This window comes from Cryphonectria parasitica, assembly GCF_011745365.1.
Source record: "Cryphonectria parasitica EP155 unplaced genomic scaffold M406scaffold_8, whole genome shotgun sequence".
In the NCBI taxonomy this organism is placed as follows: domain Eukaryota; kingdom Fungi; phylum Ascomycota; class Sordariomycetes; order Diaporthales; family Cryphonectriaceae; genus Cryphonectria; species Cryphonectria parasitica.
Genome location: NW_024468916.1, coordinates 2,120,949 through 2,139,813, shown reverse-complemented (window position 1 = coordinate 2,139,813; position 18,865 = coordinate 2,120,949). Strand labels below are relative to the sequence as shown.

The 18,865-nt window shown below is 53.3% G+C and overlaps 6 protein-coding genes across 6 annotated transcripts; 5 read left to right on the top strand and 1 right to left on the bottom strand.

Moving 5' to 3' along the window:
* Nucleotides 1-25: 25 nt before the first annotated feature.
* M406DRAFT_74679 (uncharacterized protein) lies at nucleotides 26-1,141 on the bottom strand (the record flags this gene model as incomplete). Its single annotated transcript, XM_040925762.1, has 2 exons — nucleotides 26-487; nucleotides 719-1,141. 2 exons carry the CDS (start codon nucleotides 1,139-1,141, stop codon nucleotides 26-28), a joined length of 885 nt encoding a protein of 294 aa, XP_040772721.1.
* Nucleotides 1,142-2,536: 1,395 nt separating this feature from the next.
* M406DRAFT_358085 (Aldo/keto reductase) lies at nucleotides 2,537-4,258 on the top strand. The gene is made up of 3 exons (XM_040923787.1): nucleotides 2,537-3,175; nucleotides 3,273-3,684; nucleotides 3,786-4,258. The coding sequence occupies exons 1-3, from the start codon at nucleotides 2,750-2,752 to the stop codon at nucleotides 3,980-3,982; spliced, it is 1,035 nt and encodes a 344-aa protein (XP_040772720.1). The 5' UTR covers nucleotides 2,537-2,749; the 3' UTR covers nucleotides 3,983-4,258.
* Nucleotides 4,259-6,551: 2,293 nt separating this feature from the next.
* On the top strand, nucleotides 6,552-8,132 carry M406DRAFT_74677 (family 69 glycosyltransferase; the record flags this gene model as incomplete). The annotated part of the gene is made up of 1 exon (XM_040925761.1): nucleotides 6,552-8,132. One exon carries the CDS (start codon nucleotides 6,552-6,554, stop codon nucleotides 8,130-8,132), a length of 1,581 nt encoding a protein of 526 aa, XP_040773031.1.
* A 2,235-nt stretch (nucleotides 8,133-10,367) lies between these two features.
* Nucleotides 10,368-11,633, top strand: M406DRAFT_358084 (uncharacterized protein). Its single transcript, XM_040923786.1, has 4 exons — nucleotides 10,368-10,499; nucleotides 10,708-10,915; nucleotides 11,147-11,197; nucleotides 11,258-11,633. The coding sequence occupies exons 2-4, from the start codon at nucleotides 10,730-10,732 to the stop codon at nucleotides 11,294-11,296; spliced, it is 276 nt and encodes a 91-aa protein (XP_040772719.1). The 5' UTR covers nucleotides 10,368-10,499; nucleotides 10,708-10,729; the 3' UTR covers nucleotides 11,297-11,633.
* Nucleotides 11,634-12,164: 531 nt separating this feature from the next.
* Nucleotides 12,165-15,625, top strand: M406DRAFT_266119 (protein hir-1; the record flags this gene model as incomplete). Its single annotated transcript, XM_040917787.1, has 5 exons — nucleotides 12,165-12,201; nucleotides 12,268-12,342; nucleotides 12,416-12,634; nucleotides 12,721-15,426; nucleotides 15,501-15,625. The coding sequence occupies 5 exons, from the start codon at nucleotides 12,165-12,167 to the stop codon at nucleotides 15,623-15,625; spliced, it is 3,162 nt and encodes a 1,053-aa protein (XP_040772718.1).
* Nucleotides 15,626-16,689: 1,064 nt separating this feature from the next.
* On the top strand, nucleotides 16,690-18,311 carry M406DRAFT_265422 (FAD-binding domain-containing protein; the record flags this gene model as incomplete). Its single annotated transcript, XM_040917734.1, has 2 exons — nucleotides 16,690-17,485; nucleotides 17,641-18,311. 2 exons carry the CDS (start codon nucleotides 16,690-16,692, stop codon nucleotides 18,309-18,311), a joined length of 1,467 nt encoding a protein of 488 aa, XP_040772717.1.
* Between the last annotated feature and the right edge of the window lie 554 nt (nucleotides 18,312-18,865).

Sequence of the window (18,865 nt, the reverse complement as noted above, 5' to 3'; positions counted from 1 at the left end):
AGCGTCGCACAAAATCATTACTTCATTATTTCATATCAAACCCTCTCTCCTTCAACGCTTCTCTCCAGATATGTCGTCCACTCAGAGTAGCCGGCCCCTCCATCCTCTTCGCAGATCTTTCCGTCCAAGCCGGGACCCCCTCCCTCTTCTCTCCAGCATTGAACGTGGCCAGGACGTCGTCGTACCTGCTAAACCTTGCCTCCTGCTGCGCCGATCCGTTGCTCCTGTCATCGCCACCAGGGCCGCCCCATCTCTCCCGGTGCAAGACCTCGTCGGCGCCAAGCCTGGGCTTGACCTGCCCCGTGCTCTCGTGTTTGGGCCATCCTATGGCTAGCCCCACGAGGGCGATGACCCGGTGAGGCAGGCCTAGTAGTTCGGCCATCTCGTGCGGGCGGTTACGCACGGCGCCGACGTGGCAGGCGCCTAGACCCAGGGCTTCGGCTGCGACAACTACGTTCTGCGATGCCAGGGCTGCGTCCATGGCCGCCTGGAGATTTGTGAAATGACTTTTGATTAGCTTGTCTGCTCCTGTCTAGTGTAGAATGTGATGCTAAGGGGGAGGTGATATCGGATTGAGCCAGCTTGGAGGTAAGATTCCGAAAGAAAAAAGAAAAAAAAGAAAAAAAGGGTCTTGAGAGCAGTAAACTCGGAGAAAACAGGTATGTCAAGCATACAGATCTGAGAAGGAGGGGGAAAAAAAAGAAGCCGGGCGTCCTACCATTAGGAATGTGTCCGTATACTCGAGGCCGAGACCTGCAGTACCACGGAGACGGCTCACGGCAGTCAGACGTTGCAAGTCAGCGCAGAATACCAGGAACAGCGGCGCTTCCCGTATGAAGTCCTGATCCGCCGCCAGTCGCGCGGCGCGGTCCTTGACGGATGGATCCGTTAGGGCGATGACGGACCACGTTTGCAGGTTGGAGCTAGTTGGGGCCGACTGGCCCGCGGCCACCAGGAGGTCGATTGTGTTCTCTGGGAGGGGTTTGGAAGGTAGGAACTCGCGGACAGAGCGGTGGGCGAGGAGGGTCGCTATGGTGGGGTCCGAGGGCGAGGAAGTGGTAGAGGATGAGGAGGAGGAGGGCGATGGGAGATAGGCTCCATAGCGGGCTTGAAGGAGCGCTGATACTTGTTGCTCTGACATGATGAACTTTCGAGAAGTCTGGCCTTTTTAAGGTTGCTTTTGTCAGGAGAGATGGCCTGGTACCCGTTGAGATGACTCCTCAGGCTGCAATATCCCAATGTCTTTGGAAGCAGCGTGGATGACTGTGACCGGTAATAATGGCATCCCTTTTGCAGCACCACATGCACGCACAATTGCTGCATGAGTCACGCTAATGGTGCGAGAACATTGCATCATTTCCTTATCAAGAGATATGCAATCACGAGCACAGGCTGGTGAAAGCGTCAAAAAGCTCTGAGAGCCGGACGTTGGTAGGTCAACAGAATATATGGCTTTCGGGAACCCCGCTGATCAATCATGTAACCGTCTTTACATATCTTTATAAAAATTGAATACCCAACAATTGAGCCCCGCGGCTCAGGCCTATTCTGATGGAAATAAACCACCCCCGCCCCGCCCCTCCCTCCCCAAAAGAAGAAGAGGAAGAGGAAGAAGACGAAGAAGCCCATAGTTGATATGACGCAGGACCAAAGCTTGGGTTTTTCAAAGGAGAACGACTTCTCGAATCTCCCCCGCTTGGGCCAACGACGCGACAAACCAGGCACATATCGGTGCAGGCTATCGCACCCCGAGAGAATGAATTGAGGAAGAGTATGCTTGAAGTACTTATCTAATCATCAAGCGTCCAAGAGCTATTAGAATGCCGAATTAAAGCGCTTCGTGCCGACATCAGCCACCCATCAGAAACCGCATGAGACATCGAAGACCGATGGCGAACAGCGAGGCCCAGATACATTCTCGGTAACTGGCACACTGATAGAACATCAGATCAGGTATGATGCTTCTAAAAAGCCTTGTTAATTGAAATTGTCGGGTGAAGAGCAGGTGTCAGGCTTGGTAACTTATAGTGGGTCCCAGGGAAAAGCGATGCCTCATCATACTTTGCCATGCTCCCTCACGATCCGCTCATGTATAAGACTTCACATCGACTAAGATATAATGTAACAATCATTGCTCACTTCAATTTCTAAGCTTAGTAGGCCTGAGATCATTTAGACCCTGTCGTAGAGCAAACCATAATTGGCTTCTCAAAATATCCTGCAGAGCCCGGCTCTACTTCCGACCGTAACGTGCGCAGGCCTGCATCGCAAGCAACGTCAATTACGGGGGCAAGCACTCTTAGATCCGAAGTGCTGGTTGGGGTAACAGTTTATGATTGGCTATATCACTGGGCGCGCACATGTGTTGACTGTGATGTGTGTCTCATCCGTGGCATCAACCGCGACTGCCGGTCCAAAGAACGTCTCAACGTCATTATGGGCGGGGATTCAAGAATCGGGCGTCGGACTTAAGATCCTGCATAGTAGTAACTCCATAGCGCCTCCCCTCACTCGGGAGATACAACCTTGAAAGTTTCATGGAGCCAACACAGAGGGGGTCAATGAGTCAATGATTCAGAAACAAGATATAAAAGCTGCGCAACATTTACATCTTTTGGAGGTTCAACTATCCCTCAAGATCGCTTCATATTTATCATCGCCACCAGGATTGGAAAATACTTCTCACTTATCTCCCTCTATAACGGGCTTTTGAGACACTTATCGAGGGCCACCGACTAATCAACCAACCATGGCACCCGACTATCCCAAGCGTAAGCTCGGCGACGACCTAGTCTCGGCTCAAGGTCTGGGCTGTATGGGCATGTCCTTCGCCTACACCTCCTTCGGCGGCCAGGACGACGAGGAGTCACTGCGCGTGCTGACACGGGCGGCCGACATTGGTGTCACGTTCTGGGACACTTCCGACGTGTACGGTCCTTTCAAGAACGAGGAGCTGCTCGGGCGCTGGTTCAAAGAGACAGGCCGCCGCGATGAGATCTTCTTGGCGACTAAGTTTGCAAACAAGTTCGTCGATGGCAAGATGGTCGTCGATGGCTCGCCTGAGTACGTCAAAGAGGCGTGCGCTGCCAGCTTGAAGCGCCTGGGGACGGACCGCATCGATCTGTACTACCAACACCGCATCGACCCCAACACGCCAGTCGAGAAGACCGTGCAGGTAGAGTCTATTCATTTCCTTCCTCGAGCGTGCATCCCATCGTTTGACGGGCGCTTCAAGCACTCCCCATTGCTGACTTCTTTTCCTCCCGCTGCAGGCCATGGCAGAGCTCAAGGCCGAGGGCAAGATCCGCTACCTGGGGCTGTCGGAGTGCTCGTCGCGTACCCTCGAGCGGGCCTACAAGGTGCACCCAATCGCGGCGGTGCAGATGGAGTACTCGCCCTTCGCGCTGGAGATTGAGTCGGAGCAGACCAACCTCCTCAAGACAGCCAGGGCGCACGGCGTCAAGCTGATCGCCTACTCACCGCTCGGCCGTGGGTTCCTGACAGGGTCAATCCGGAGCCCTGCGGACCTTGACGAGAAGGACGGGCGCAGGGCCCACCCTCGGTTCAACCAGGAGAACTTTCCTGGAAATCTGAAGCTGGTCGAAACATTGGCTGCCATTGCCAAAGAGAAAGGGTGCACGCCGGGCCAGCTATCGATTGCCTGGGTGATGGCGCAAGGAGAGGGTAGGTCTTCTTTTCCCCCTTGGTTTCCCCGCAAACGGAACCTGAACAAGCAGACAATGAGACGGTGACTGACTTTTTGGTGGTGCTGTTGCCGATTGAAGATGTCATCCCGATTCCAGGCACAAAGAGGGTCAAGTATCTCGAGGAGAACGCGAACGCCGTCAATGTCCAGCTATCAAAGGAGGACGAGGCCAAGATTCGCAAGGCTATTGAGAGCGTAGGCGGATCTAAGGGAGCACGCTACCCGGAAGCAATGATGGATAGGTGCTTTGGCGATAGCGTGGAGCTAGAGGAGTGAGGAATGGTGACAGTCTGTGTGCAGGACTTGGGCTGACTCATACCGGAAAACAAGGACAAGCAACACCGTTCCACAGGGTTGTTGTAGCCAATACATTAGAAGGTATCGATATTCTGTCAGCCGCCATGCTCAATAATCTCAAGATCGCGAACATATAGCCCTTGGAGCTGTGGTGACGAGGGCCCCGAAAGACGAGGCCTCTCCTTGAAGGGCTAGGCTGGGCCAAAGACTTGTGTTTCCCCCTCCAAGCTCCAAAAATCTCAGAGTGCTGCTCATACAGTCAGTATGCTCGCCATGCTCGTCCATCACTTGCCGATGTGACAGCATCTGAGACAACCACCTCGCACCGTGCAATGTTGGACATCGCAAGATAATTCGGCAGCTGCACTAGAGCACCGTCGATTGAGCCCTTGCTTTTGGAGATTGTATTTAGACTCGACATTTATTTCTTATCTGTTCCAGACATATCATCTGATCAAGCAACCAGTTGTTCAGGCCCCGATGGCAAGTGCCGTGCTAATGGTAATTTTCCTATAGGAAGCACGCCTCTTGTTGGACGATATGCATTTAGCAGGACTGGATCTTGATTTGACGAAGATGCGAGTGGGGTGGCATTGAAAAGAAAAGAAGAAGAAACAAGTACACCGAGTAAAAGCGGACTATTTCTTGCATCCTTGATAGAGAGTAACTGACATCATCGTTATCTGAAAGAGATTTGCTGTGTGCTGAGCTTATAACGGAAAGTGAGTGAGTGAGTGAATGAGTAAATGAATGAGTGTATCAGTGAATGAGTGAATAATTAATTGGAGAGCTTGCCGGATACCGAGACATGACACCCTCAGTCCAAACAGCCACCACCTTTGGCTCCCTCTCGAATCAACTACCTAGAACGGGATGTGAGGTCGGGAGTCGGGGGTTGCCCAAACGTGGCTGCGGCCCAGCCATCCATGCAGTACAACGTCATGATTGTCTTCTCCCGGCTTGGCTACGTGACACACTACCAACCAGCCTGTCTGACACCTTGCAGCGACTAAGCTGCTGCTGTCTAGGGGTGGTTGCTGGTGAACCATTGTCCCCATGCCTTGCCCTCTCCCTGTAGCCTCTTTTTCTCCGTCTTCCAATGTGACGGCGTTCGGTATGTAGAATTGTAGTATAGGTGTAGCTTTGACGATCGTCACGAGAAACAGTAAGCGAGTTATGAGTGTGGCATATGGTAGCTAATCAGGTGTGGCTCAAGGCATTTTCATGGGCAGCACCAAGACGCGTAACCCGCAACATGAATCGAAAAGATGTGATGAGCATTGCCTGTGACAAAAAGTGCCGGGAAGTCAGGTTTCATACAGGCATGTGCATGGTCAATCGCTGCACCGTAATCCTGCTGCCGATGCATTCCTTGGGCACAACCAGGTTTGGTAGCGTCCGTGCCGCTTACCCGGCCGTGTGGGTCTGATGGTGGTTTTTTTTAACTCATTTTTCTCTTCTTCGTTTGTTTCCTTCTGCCGAGAATGATTGAATTGGCATGTGGAAGAAAGTTGTCAGGGAACTGAACAGTGCTGCTACCATAATGTTGAGATTCAAAAACCCTAACGAAAGTCTGCCACGTTAATGTCGGTGAAAATGAAGAGGTGAGTAAAAATGCAACATATCATGACAGGGAAGCTGCGGGACTGTGCCTGCTTGCTGGAGACCTGCTCACGCTGTCCCAATGAAACGGCATATACAATTTCCCAAAAAAGCATAGACCAACGCGCACACTACCCGCACGTGCTGCCAACTGATGGGTACGTACCGTACTAGTACACAACGAGATGCTGCGCTGCAGGACTCGTCATCGCCTTGCCCCTGGCCGTTGGTGGCCCCCCCCTTCCCCCCACGTCCATTACGACGACCCAATAAGTGCTCCACAGGTCGTCTCGGGGGAGATTGAGAGACAAATAATTTTAGATAGGGGCCATGGTCAGTGGACAGGAGAAGGACGATGGGATGATGGGTTGAGAGGGAGGGAGGAGAGAAGGAGACGAACAAGAAGCAGGCAATCCACGGGCCATTGATTTCGGAATTGAGAGGCAGGCCATCCATCCATCATCCATCATCCACCATCCATCATTCGCCTCTCTCGATCAATCCATCCCTTCCCCCTTCTTGCCCGTTTTCAGTCGTCACGCCTGTGCGCATTTGGCCCCCCCCCTGCCCCGACGGGAACCAGCCCATTCTGGGGTAGCCCTCGAGGCTTTCCATCATCTGCCGCGTATGTCAAACCTTCCCCCCCCCCCCCCCAAAACCTCTCTGCCACTGGCAGGTTGCCCCTTCTCGCGAACATAATAGAAAAAGCAGTGTTACCGTTTCAAGACTGCACTGCCTGCTGTTGGTCAGACACATCTCGACTGATTGATCCAATCTCCTTACCCAGACCTTCTTCCCGTCGCCGTGCCACCATCGCACAGACGCTTCGTCGACCCTCCTTCTTGACCACCTCGCCGTCTGTTCCAACCCCGACCGTCATGTTCGATCCGCTTTGCCTTCCCTCCATTCGCCCATCTTCTCTACTGCGCACAACAAGACAGGAACCATGAGCCCCCGCCTCTCAGACGAGGAGCGGGTCGCCTTCCTCGCCCTCGACGGCCGATCTAGCGGCGACGATGACTTCGACGAGTACATCGTCAAGACAAACAACAAGCATGAAAGACTCCCACTGCCAGGGCGGTTACGGTCATGGCTCTGCTCCAGACCCCGCATCCTACGGCGCAATGTCCTTCGAAACCCCTTGGTGACCATCTTGGTCGCCGTCAAATACATCATATTATCTCTGGCCTTCGTGCTCATCGCGACGCCGATTCTTATCCCCTCCTACACGCGATTACCACCCCACTACCGTGAGCGCGAGGCTGCATGCAAGGGACCCGACGCCGCCCCCGGCTGTGCCAACCCGTTCCAAGAGAAAATCTTCATATCCGTGAGCTTGTATGACAAGGGGGGCCACTTGGCCAGCGGGAGATGGGGCGAACAGGTGCTGGAGCTCATACAGATGCTGGGGCCGGAGAACACCTTCCTTTCCATCTATGAGAATGACAGCCCGCTGGGCGAGACGGCGCTGGAGGACTTCAAGCAGCGCGTCCCCTGTAACCACGAGATAGTCTTCGACCGCGATGTCTCCCTCAGCGAGTTCGACAACGTGACCCTACCCGACGGGACTGAGCGCATGAAGCGCCTGTCCTACCTCTCCGAGGTCCGCAACCGCGCCCTGCGGCCTCTCGACCGCTTTCGGACCGACACTGGTGTTGTCAGGTTCGACAAGGTCCTCTTTCTCAACGACGTCCTCTTCCGCACCGTCGACGCCACCCAGCTGCTCTTCAGTACCAACACCGGCGAAGACGGCCGCGCGCACTACCTGAGTGCCTGCGCACTCGACTACGAGAACCCGTTCAAGTTCTACGACCTCTACGCCCAGAGGGACGCCGAGGGGTACTCGAACGGGGTGCCCATCTTTCCCATCTTCTCGACGGCCGGGAACGGGTACTCACGCGAGGACATGATCATGCAGAGGGACGCCGTGAGGGTCTCGGGCTGCTGGAGCGGCATGGTTGCGATGCAGGCCAAGTACGTGCAGAACCTGCGCGCCGACCTGCCCACACCGACCTTCCAGGACATCGGCGCCCACGTCGTCGATCCTGCCCGCCCGACCCCCATCGAGGCGCCCGTGCGGTTCCGATACGAGCCCGAGATCTTCTTCGACGCGTGTGAGTGCTGTCTCTTCCTGGCGGACGTGTCAACCGCCGCGAAGAAAGACAACGCCGCGGAACAGGGCACTTTTGTTAACCCCTACGTGCGCGTTGCGTACGAGGACTCGGTGCTCACGTGGCTGCACCGTGTGAAGCGCTGGGAGCGCCTCTTTATCATCCCCCACCGCGTCGTCTCCTGGCTCGCCGGCCTGCCGCGAAACAACCCCTACCGCGAGGTACAAGAGGGCCAGCCCTTTGTCGAGGAGGTCTGGCAGGAGGACCACTGGGAACTGGTCAACAGAACAGGCAGGAGTGGCATGTTCTGTGCCGTGCGGGAGATGCAACTTATCATCCAGGAGGCGAGGACGGGGGACAAGAACTGGATGAACTGGCCCATGCCGCCTGGCCAGCAGCTCGACTTCCCTACTTAGGACCGCTGGGAGGGTTGGACTGGGTCGGCCAGTATGTGTGTGCGCGAGGAATGCCATATAATGCACGTTTGTTTGTCTATTTTGGAGCTGGACTTCCAGGGCGTTGAAGGGGGGAAATAGAGATGCATGCTCAAGGGTGGTGTTAGAAAGGAAAGGTGATACGACGCGGGAGGGCGAGCAGGTGTTAATAAAGGATCAAGGCGGGGTAACAGGAAGAAATATTGAAGTTGATCATGGGAAATGATTGTTGGCGGGCGGGTCTTTTGGGTTTTGATGCCGTACCTTGCTACACGCTACAGGTCGAAAGAGAAGACCTGGCAATTTAAGGAGGATTAATGGTTCTTTTTGTACGAAAAGAACTAGTTTCAAATTAAAAGAGAAAAACCGACGCGAAATGCGGCATGCATAAGTACATACATAGCCTATTGTGTCTCACTGATTTGTGCTTACTTCGCCGCCAAGCGGTGCAACGCCCACTCACCACTTTCGTCCGAGCTGCGCTGGTGCTGTAGTCCGAGGTCGTCATTGCTTCCGTCATAACGGACCCTTATCTCTTTGTTGGACATGACAGAAGCCTGGGCGCCTGAGGTTCGGGAGAGACAGGCTCACTTACGGTGGTCAGTCTCCTGGCTGTTTCTTCTTCTTCTTCTTCTTCCTCTTCTTTTCATGGGCGACGGCGAAGGAGAAGAATCTTTTGCGGTCGTGGTTTTGAGTTTTTTTCCTTCTTTCTTTCTCTTTCTTTTTGTTCCCCGAGAAGGAAAGATTAGGATGGGGAAGGGCGGTAAAACATGATTTAGTTAATTAAGCAGTCAATTACTTTTCTTGTTGCTCCTGCCCATACAGACTTGGGATCTTCGTTACTGCTCTTATAGGATCAGAGGAAGAATGGGTGATTGGCGTTCAGGGGGTGAAGTGGTGTTTATAATGAATGAAGGAGGGGCAGAGCTGAATGGACGAAGACACAGCAAGGGGGTTTTTGTGGTTGCCTTGATGATAAATGGATCATTGAGTGCTTGGCGAAGATCCATTCCGAGGAGAAAGGAATCTATTCCGCCGTCTCACCTGGATATAAACCTTTATAAGGTTACCTAATAATCTTCTTAACGAGTCTTTGCGGATAAATGGAGAGGAGAGGACCAGGATCCTTCCAGGCTTGGCTGCAAAAGATAGAAGAAGGCTAGCCTCACGTCAGCTGCACAGGGCAAGTTTTTTTTTTGAGTTTTAAGCTGTTCTGGCCATGACCCTCCCATCTCCTGTGGCATAGCGTGGGTAGTCTGAATAGCCTCAGCCGTCAAGCGCTGACAGTATGTGGGGGGAGCTTGTTTGGCGCGGGACCCAGTCGTCAGTGGCAAGCCTAGCTGGCAGCGGTGTCCCAGATCAGCGGGTGCGCCGGTCTCGTTGCTTCTAAATTAGCCCAAGCGCCCACGTGGCGCAGGACCGCCCTGGATCAATCATTTATAATAACTCGGCTGAACAATAAGTCAAATCAAGCTTCACTGCTTGTCCCCTTTCCTCATCTACAATGTATCATGTGCGCTACACGCGATGCCAGAAAAAAAAAAAAAAAAAAAGGAAAAAAAAAAGAGGCCTATCTTCGTAAGACCATTATTGACCTAAGAGAAAGTACTCGGCGGAAAAACAAACATGCCAGCCACGTCATGCAGGACAGCGCGCTACCAAAGAAAAGGCCTCGAGACTTGTGCATGAAGTTCGGCAAGGGCGCCCCCCCTACAAACCAGTCTAGACGCAGACGCAGGCAATAAACTGATCAATCCAGCTCCGCGAGCCTGGTCTGGTGTACTTTAAGCCAACGCAATGCACAGCATATGCTATCTGGTCTAACAAGGGGGGAGAGGAAAAAAGAAAGAAAAAGAATTACATAGGACTGGGGTTCGGAGTGGGAGACGGGGCGAAATGGAGAAGTGCAAAGAGATACACCAACTGGATGAGATATGGGATATGAGGTGTGGGTGGGTGACAGCGATTGCTAGGGCGTCTGCTCTGTAGCAACTGTTGCTCCTCCCCCGGGTCTCTCATGTTGTGACCAATACCCCCGCCCCTTGACTGATCTCGCCCGTTTAGACAGAAGGTGTTGTTGGAATCTGACTGGTTCCGGTACTGCCCTGCCAGTCTGCCACCGCGCTTCCAGATCTGGACTTTGTTTTTCTTGTTTCGCATCGCGACTCCTCCCTCCCACCCTCCGCCTTCCCATACCCCTCCTCTTTTTCCAAACTTCTTATTTCTCCCATCTCCCCTCAATCAAATCGCCAGTATTTTCCATCGCGAAGCTTGTGTTCTCTATCGCGAATCACTCAGTTTTCCGACCGACTCAATTTCTTTTGTGATCTTACCCGAATTCATCTCCAGGTAAGCTCTCCTATAGCACGTCTCAGATATACACGCGACTTGGTGACAATGTTCTCTTCCTCTGGTCGCATTCCCAGTCACGCCATCTGGGAGTTGCGCTTGTGTCAACAACATGACCAGATTGTCGCATGAATGATGGTCTGGAGAATTTTCGCTTTTCTACGCTACTTGAAGGAATGACAGTTGCTGATGAGTGTTGCGTATCAAGTTTCTATACTATACCGAGAACAATGGCGCGGGAGGGTACCCGATCCGCGACCGGCAACTCCAAGCCGCGCGTCTTCCCAACGGTCGACACCGCGCCAACCATTAGCCGCAAGCCCAGAGCTCAGACATCGACCAAGAAGGAGGGCGCGAAGCCCGCTGGCGTCACGAAGAAGAAAGGTCCTGTCAAGAGCAATGGCGTCGCCAACAAGGTACGCTTCTATTCTAGTTCAGCTCCCTGGCGCAGGAGGGCCGGATGGTGTTGGGACAAAATATTTCTTGAGCACCACTGCGCTGCGAACACATACCGTACATACCTCCTTTCCAAGGCAGGATGGATTCCGTATGCGCGCGCGCGCGCGTGTGTGTGTGTGCTGCCTCTGGGCAAATACTTGAAGAGGTTCCTGGGATGCGTGAGCTACAGACTGACATGCGCAACACAGGCCAAGGCTGCGGTCAAGAAGGTCGAGGCTAAGGTGAAGAAGGTCACCGCGGTAAGCACTGCTCGGGACTCTTCCTCAATTTCACGACACTTTGCTAACAAGCCATGACAGAAGAAGCCCAAGGCCAAAAAGGCTGCGCCTGCCGAGTAAGAGAATGGCATCAGACTTGAAAGACCAGAGTGGAAGGGCCCCGCTCCGTGTCTAAATGCCGTTCACCGAACTTGTACTACTATGTGTACAGCGTTCTGCTTTTGGCTTTGCCTTGGAAGGAATGTGTCTTCATTCTGGGTGTTATCTCCTTTTTTCCTTGGGTCTGGAAATCTTAGGGTCTGTCTCGTATTTGGGTTCGTTCACGAAGGGTCTGGGTCATCTGGATAGGTTCTTGCGGGTCGTTTCTTGGGTCTGAACAACATATCGTGAATGGTCTTGTATGGGATTCCTTGATAGTAGGGTTATTATGGTTCAATGGGGTATTTGCATCGTTATCATATGACTAGGGCGATGCGTGATCCATTGCGTTTTACATATGACGGCCGCTGGTCTTCCCTCCAAGCGCAATATCCACCGGCTCACAACAGTCTGCCCTCCTCTAGAGATGGTTTCCGTCATGGGAAATCACATTTATACCCATCAAGATCTCTAGATTGGCCTGATGCCATATATATCGATGTTGGTGTCAGCCAGATGCAGGTTCGGCTGCTCACATGTACGTTCCGGGACCGCGGGTTCACAAGCATACGCTACGGTGATAAGATGACGGGGATAGCTTGTTCTGGGCTGACCAATTGCCCCCCCCCCCCCTTAACAGCTGAAGACGGACCATGTCTACAGTACTAGACAAGGGGCAGGCAGCGTCTCAGTGCCGCCCTGGAACTTTTGTTAAGAGTCGCGATCCAAGCGCGGCGCGGTTGACAAGCCGCGACAACCACTTCCCGAGCTCGACAAAGCAGCTATTCCATCCCACCCCCCCTCCAGCCGTAATCGATGATGGTCCTGCTGCCTCATCGCATACGACATCATGCAACTCATCAAACCTTCCTGGCTGAGCCATAGTGGTAGGATCAAACCTGCGGACTTGTGAGACTTCAGACGACGTGCTGATGTTTGGTGTAATGCGATAGGCGAGCAGAAAGATTTCGAGGTCTACAGCTGCCATGTCTCGCCCGATGGCTCGAGGCTGGCAACTGCTGGCGGTGGTATGCACGCCCCCATCACCTCTTCCCACCCTCTTCTAGAGCTGGAAACACAATCTGACGGGGCACTTTTTAGATGGGCACGTCCGAGTCTGGTCGACTGAATCAATTTACAATTCCAACGACAAGTCCTACACGAAACCGCGCCAGCTCTGTCATATGAGCCACCATCTCGGCACCATCCACTCCGTGCGATTCTCTCCCAACGGCCGATACCTTGCATCCGGCGCAGACGACAAGATCATATGCATATACCATCTGGACAGCAGCCCTCCGTCGCAAACTGCCACGTTCGGTAGGCACGCACACACGCACACACGCACACACCATGGGAGCATGGCTGGATGGCTGCCGCAAGAGCTGACTTTTGGAGGTGAATAGGTACCAACGAGCCCCCGCCTGTCGAGAACTGGAAGACCTACAAGCGGCTCGTGGGACACGACAACGACGTGCAAGACCTCGCCTGGTCAGACGACAACTCGCTGCTGGTCTCCGTGGGCCTGGACTCCAAGGTGGTAGTCTGGTCGGGACACACATTCGAGAAGCTGAAGACGCTCGCGGTGCACCAGAGTCACGTCAAGGGCATCACATTCGACCCGGCCAACAAGTACTTTGCGACGGCGAGCGACGACCGCACCATTAAAATCTTCCGCTTTACATCACCGGGCCCGAACGCCACCCAGCATGACATGGTTAATAACTTTGTTCTGGAGACGACGATCTCGGCACCGTTCAAGAGCTCGCCCTTGACGACGTACTTCAGGCGGTGTTCCTGGTCACCAGACGGCAATCACATTGCGGCTGCGAACGCGGTAAACGGTCCTGTGAGCTCCGTTGCCATCATTGAGCGGACGAGATGGGACAGCGAGATCAACCTGATCGGGCACGAAGCGCCAACGGAAGTTTGCATGTTCTCGCCGCGTCTTTTCTACACAAGGCCGCCCGCCGAGAAGGGCGGCGCGGACGCCCAAGGGGCTGGTAATCTTGTCACGGTCATCGCTTCGGCGGGCCAAGACAGGACATTGAGCATCTGGAACACCAACACCTCGCGACCATTGGTCATCCTGCAGGATATCGCATCAAAGTCGATCTCCGACCTCTCCTGGACTCCCGACGGCCAGACTCTATTTGCTTGCAGCCTGGATGGAAGCATTCTCTGTGCCATATTTCAGAGTAACGATCTGGGATATGTGGCCACAGCGGAAGAGAACGACAAGGCTCTGCAGAAGTACGGAGGCGGTCGCAAGGGTATGGGTGTTGCTGAGGACGTAGATGGGCTTGCCCTGGAAAACCAGAGCAAAGCTGGCGAACTTCGAGGGGCCGAGTCAAGAATGGGTGCGCTGATGGGCGACTTTCAACCTGTTCCAGCCCGGGAGCCGGCAGCCGCTACGAATGGCACAAGTACGAACGGAACTGCGGAAAAGACTGGCGATAATTCGAGGGAAAAGGACAAGGACAAGGAAAAGGAGGAAAATGCCGACAAGACAGCGGAGAGGATCAAGGAGCTCAAGTCCAGAGTCACGATCACTAAAGACGGAAAGAAGCGGGTCGCACCTCTACTGATCTCGTCTTCTGGAACTGGCACCTCGTCATTACCACAGACACAACTCATAGGATCGAAAACAGTCACCACTCGCGATGACACGCCACAAGCGATCCTCGACCTAAACAAACCTTTCGATGGACTGCCCCAGGGAGGCATTGCGTCCATGCTGCTTGGGAACAAACGGAAGGCCGCAGTTATTGATGGCGAAGACGAGGACGAGCCCGCGCCGAAACGACCTGCGTTGGGTCTGCCTACACCAGTCATGACGAATGGCGTGGACGGTCTGGAACCGGCTACCCTTCAGCCACCTGTACATGGGGTAGTGCCAACACCGGAGTTCTTGCGGCCAGCGGTCATGAGCTCGGCTTTGACTGTATCTCAAGTCAGGCTGGCAGTGCCCAAGATCAGATCTCACATCCTGAGACCCCTAGAGCGAGGCGTATTGCAGGGACAGAGCACCGCGGAGGAAGCATCCAAGATACCAGAGAACATCATCTTGGAGGCCAAGAATCCTGCTCAGATCAGGGATCCTTCACACGTTACCTGCTCAAAGAGAGGGACACTGTTATGGGAGGACTTTTTACCACGGGCGGTGATACTGGTCACTGGCAACAAGCATTTCTGGTCGGCAGCCTGCGAGGACGGCAGCCTATACGTGTGGACGCCAGCGGGTCGGAGAATTGTCAATGCGATGATTTTGGAGTCACAGCCAGTCATCCTCGAGTGTCGAAACCATTGGCTGCTATGCATAACAGCCTGCGGCCTTGCCTATGTCTGGAATATTCGGTCCATGACCTCGCCACACCCTCCCGTTTCCCTCGGTCCCATCATCGATCTCGCCATCACCTCTCTCAATCCACACTCCGCGACGCCTGGCCCTGGCGTCACTTCCGCACACCTCAACTCGACAGGCCACATCGTGGTCACGCTCTCCAACGGCGACGGGTATTATTATGCGCGGGAGATGTACACCTGGCAACGGCTGTCCGAGACCTGGTTCGCTGTAGGCAGTCAGTACTGGAACAGCAATGACTCCTCCGTAAGCGCCCTTCAGTCAACGGCCGTGGGCCCCGTCACGAAACCCAAAGACGCCAAGAAGGACGACAGCGTGGATGTTTCGGCGGGTATCATTCCCTACCTGGAGCGCCACACAACAACCGAGTTTCTGCTCAAGGGCCGTGCCTACACCCTGCAACGCCTCATCAAGACGCTGCTGTCCAAAGAGGGGTTCGAGTCCTTTGAGAGTTCCGTGTCGATCGCACATCTAGAGAATCGCATGGCGGGCGCAATGGTACTTGGGGCCAGGGAGGAGTTCAGGCTGTACCTGTTGATGTACGCCAAGCGTATTGGTGCCGAGGGATTGAGGGGCAAGGTTGAGGAGCTGTTGAATGGACTCTTGGGCGGTATACTGCATGATAAGGAGGATGGCGAGAAGAAAGCCGAAGATATTGAAGGGAAGCCATTCGGATGGTTCGCCAAGGGGGATGAGATTTGTGGTTGGGACCGGAGGGAGTTGCTGAAGGGAGTTGTCATGATCCTGGGTAAGTCCAACCTCTTTGTCTTTCAGTTGATGAAGTGCTCACAACGGTTAATGCTGACAACTCCGTATCAACAGGCAAATTCAGGGAGCTGCAACGTCTTACGGTGCAGTACTCCCGCGTCCTGGGCCTCACGGTCGAGGAGGAAGAGGGCGGCGACGGGAATGGGGATGGGGATGCAATGGCTGTTGAGGCTACATGAGAAAAGTTCTGGGCTCTGATTGGGGTGGGGGACTTGTACTCGTATGCGTTGGATTGACATTTATTCTGCTCGGCGTTTTGGCCATCTTGGGGGAGTGGGATGACATTCGACTTGACCTGGGCAGTGTAAAGAGGTCTGGTGTTTGGGAGAAGCTAAGTGGCATGTGGAAATTCATATTTTGCTAGACTCTTGGAGTCATCCTCATTCTATTCTCAATTTTGGACCTTGCATTTGTTCTGTTCCGTGTTTTCAGTCTTGACACTTACTCAGGTAAGGCGTCGAAATGCAGACACATCACGTCAAATGTATCATGTCGTTTGCATCATCTTCTACAGCAAGGGTGGTCTTCCATACAAGACTCTATGACTTACAAGCAACAGCCATGTTTTGAGGCAGAATGTGCTGTATACTAACTTGTGTCTGCATGATATGGCTTTCTGGGAGGGGTCGATGAGACGCTTTGAACACTCCTTACCTATGTCTCTCTGCTGCCTCCAGGCAGGAGAGACAAAGGCCACATGACAGTGGTAGTCGAGCTTGAGACACTTAACACATAGTTGGTCAAATCCAGTCTTCCTCAGTAACTCAACTCCAGGTTGAAAGAACATGTCTGAGTCTAGCTAGTGCATCTTATGTTTTCAGGGATCTGAGGATCAAGACATAATGAATGCATACCAGTGACGAGCCCTGAAGGACTAAGTTTGACAGCCTACTAAGTAAGTCCATACTCAAGTATTTCAGGTGCAGTCACTTCAATGCAAACCTGGCTACATGACTCCCCATGTACTTGGTTGTTGGGAAGCAGAGTGTTGTCTGCCTGGCTGCACGACAGTTGCATGTCATGAAACCCAGACGCGACTGCCACAAACAAGAAGGACCTTATTCTCCTTTATCTTCTTGAATGCAAACTTTCCTGCCATCCCTGATTTCCCCAACAAAAGCCTGCTGATCTGCCAACCCATCGACCCAGAGCTTTTCTATCCAGCTCGACGATATTCAATCTCTGCCATCTGCCGATGTTCAGGCAAACACGCATCCCTCAATTAACTATGTTACTACTCGACATGCACTCCCAGACGTCATTTCATGGCTGCACGGCTGCCAAAGTCAGTACCAAGAAGGAGATTGCAGTTCAGTCCCTGGAGAGTCTCTCGGTGCCATTCCTCGACGCCAATAGCAACCAGTGGACATCCAACGCCACAGCCTACAATCTCCGTGTGCCATCCATACCTATCGTAATCGTTCTTGCAGAAACAGACCAGCATGTTCGCGATGCTGTCGTGAGTGGTGTTGCTGCTGGCATGAAGGTCAATGCCCGTTGCGGCGGTCATAGCTACGCGTCTTTGGGACATGGCGGGGAAGACAATCACCTGGTCGTCGACCTGGCGGCCATCAACAGCGTCACAGTTGACCCCGCCACCCACATCGCGACCGTCGGAGCTGGGGCTCGACTGGGCCACGTTGCCACCGAGCTCTACAAACAAGGCGGCCGGGCCATCTCCCACGGTAGCTGCCCAGGTGTGGGCATTTCCGGTCACATCCTGCATGGTGGATACGGCTGGGCTTCGCACAATAAAGGTCTCGCGTTGGACTGGATGATGGGCGCCAGTGTTGTTCTCGCAAACGGTACCCAGGTCTACTGCTCCGAGACGGAGAATCCTGATCTCTTCTGGGCGCTTCGAGGAGCTGGCTCGAACTTTGGCATCGTTGTCTCTTACACCCTGAATACCTTTCCAGTGCCATCCGTTTCAACACCATTCAAGGTGTCTCTGAAGTGGCATACCAAAGAAGAGAAGATCAATGGCCTCCAGGCACTTGTCAACTTCTCTCGTACGGCTCCGCCTGAGCTGAACATGCGACGTACGTATTTACCAACCCTCTTCCCCCTTTCTAGCTGAGAGACAAGCTTTCTCCGCCACCGCCGACGAAGACTGTGGTTCCAATTGGTCTGCAGCCATAATCTTCACGTCTATATGAAATAATTTGGAACTCCTGGCTGAATAAATCCTCACCAGTGGGTGCATTTGCTTCCGGAGGCCAAAACTTCGAAGGTATTTACTATGGCAGCACCGATGACTTGTCCAAGGTTATGACTCCACTGCTGGAGAATACAGGAGGAGAGCTCACCGCGACCCAAGGTACCTGGCTCGAAGGCCTTGAGTACTACGCCGAAGGCAATTCTCTTGCTATTTCCGAGCCATACAAAGAGCACGGAAACTTCTATGCGACAAGTCTCACTCTGAAGGATCTCTCTGGTGAGTCCTTGAAGGATTTTGTGAATTTTTGGCACACACAAGCCATCGGTTTCAAGTCGGGCAGCTGGTTCATCCTGTTCGACCTACACGGAGGACCCGCGTCTGCCATCTCTGCCATACCCAACTCAGCCTCAGCCTACGCTCACCGCGACAAAGCCTTCCTGGTCCAACTCTACCATTATGTTGACAACGAGAAATGCTACCCTCACGAGGGGATTTCTCTGATGCAGGGTTGGATCAAAGCCGCTACACAAACCCTGAAGGATGGCGATTGGGGCATGTACATTAATTATGTCGACTCAGAACTTGATCGCCACACAGCGGGAAAATTGTACTGGGGGGAGAATCTGAAGCGACTCAAAGAACTCAAGAAGAGATACGATCCGACAGAGGTGTTCTACTACCCACAGTCAATTTCTCCTGCCACCTGAGTTGGTGAAGACGACAAAATCAGATACCTGGAACAGGAAGTCATCCATGGGAAATAACGCTGCTCACCTGCTAATTCATAGTGAGCCATGCCAGTACCTCAAATTATATGTGCCAACGAGAGTGACAGAAGCTAACTTGGGCACAGATTTTGAAGCTCAGATCAAGTGCTGCACAGCTGGGAGGCTGGCTGCCCGATGTGCCCGATGCTTTATTTTCGAGCTGGAGACGGAGTCAATATCAACAAGTATATTCTGGCATGACAGTTGAAGGTCGATAGCATTTATATTGAAGATGCCAGATAATAAGCATCTTTGAACTGTAGGATGCGGTTATATACCGACTTCACACTGTATCCAAGCAGATAGCAACCACCGTGTTTCAGAGTCCTCGGACTGGCGATGACTTCAACCGTCTTTCTGACAAGTGCTATGCTCCAGCTCTTCCCTGCACCAGATACATGGTGAGCTTTTTTTAATCTCTCTCATGGCTCCATGCCTCAGCCATCTATCCATATGTGAAGCCGACGCGCTCAAACACCCACTTGTGTTTTTGA

Excerpts from the sequence above, each read along its gene's own strand:
- M406DRAFT_358085 (XM_040923787.1), top strand. The coding sequence starts at position 2,750 with ATGGCACCCGACTATCCCAAGCGTAAGCTCGGCGACGACCTAGTCTCG. Across the intron at positions 3,176-3,272 it reads CAGTCGAGAAGACCGTGCAG|GCCATGGCAGAGCTCAAGGC; the intron begins GTAGAGTCTATT and ends CTCCCGCTGCAG. Across the intron at positions 3,685-3,785 it reads GGTGATGGCGCAAGGAGAGG|ATGTCATCCCGATTCCAGGC; the intron begins GTAGGTCTTCTT and ends TGCCGATTGAAG.
- M406DRAFT_358084 (XM_040923786.1), top strand. The coding sequence starts at position 10,730 with ATGGCGCGGGAGGGTACCCGATCCGCGACCGGCAACTCCAAGCCGCGC. Across the intron at positions 10,916-11,146 it reads GCAATGGCGTCGCCAACAAG|GCCAAGGCTGCGGTCAAGAA; the intron begins GTACGCTTCTAT and ends TGCGCAACACAG. Across the intron at positions 11,198-11,257 it reads AGGTGAAGAAGGTCACCGCG|AAGAAGCCCAAGGCCAAAAA; the intron begins GTAAGCACTGCT and ends AAGCCATGACAG.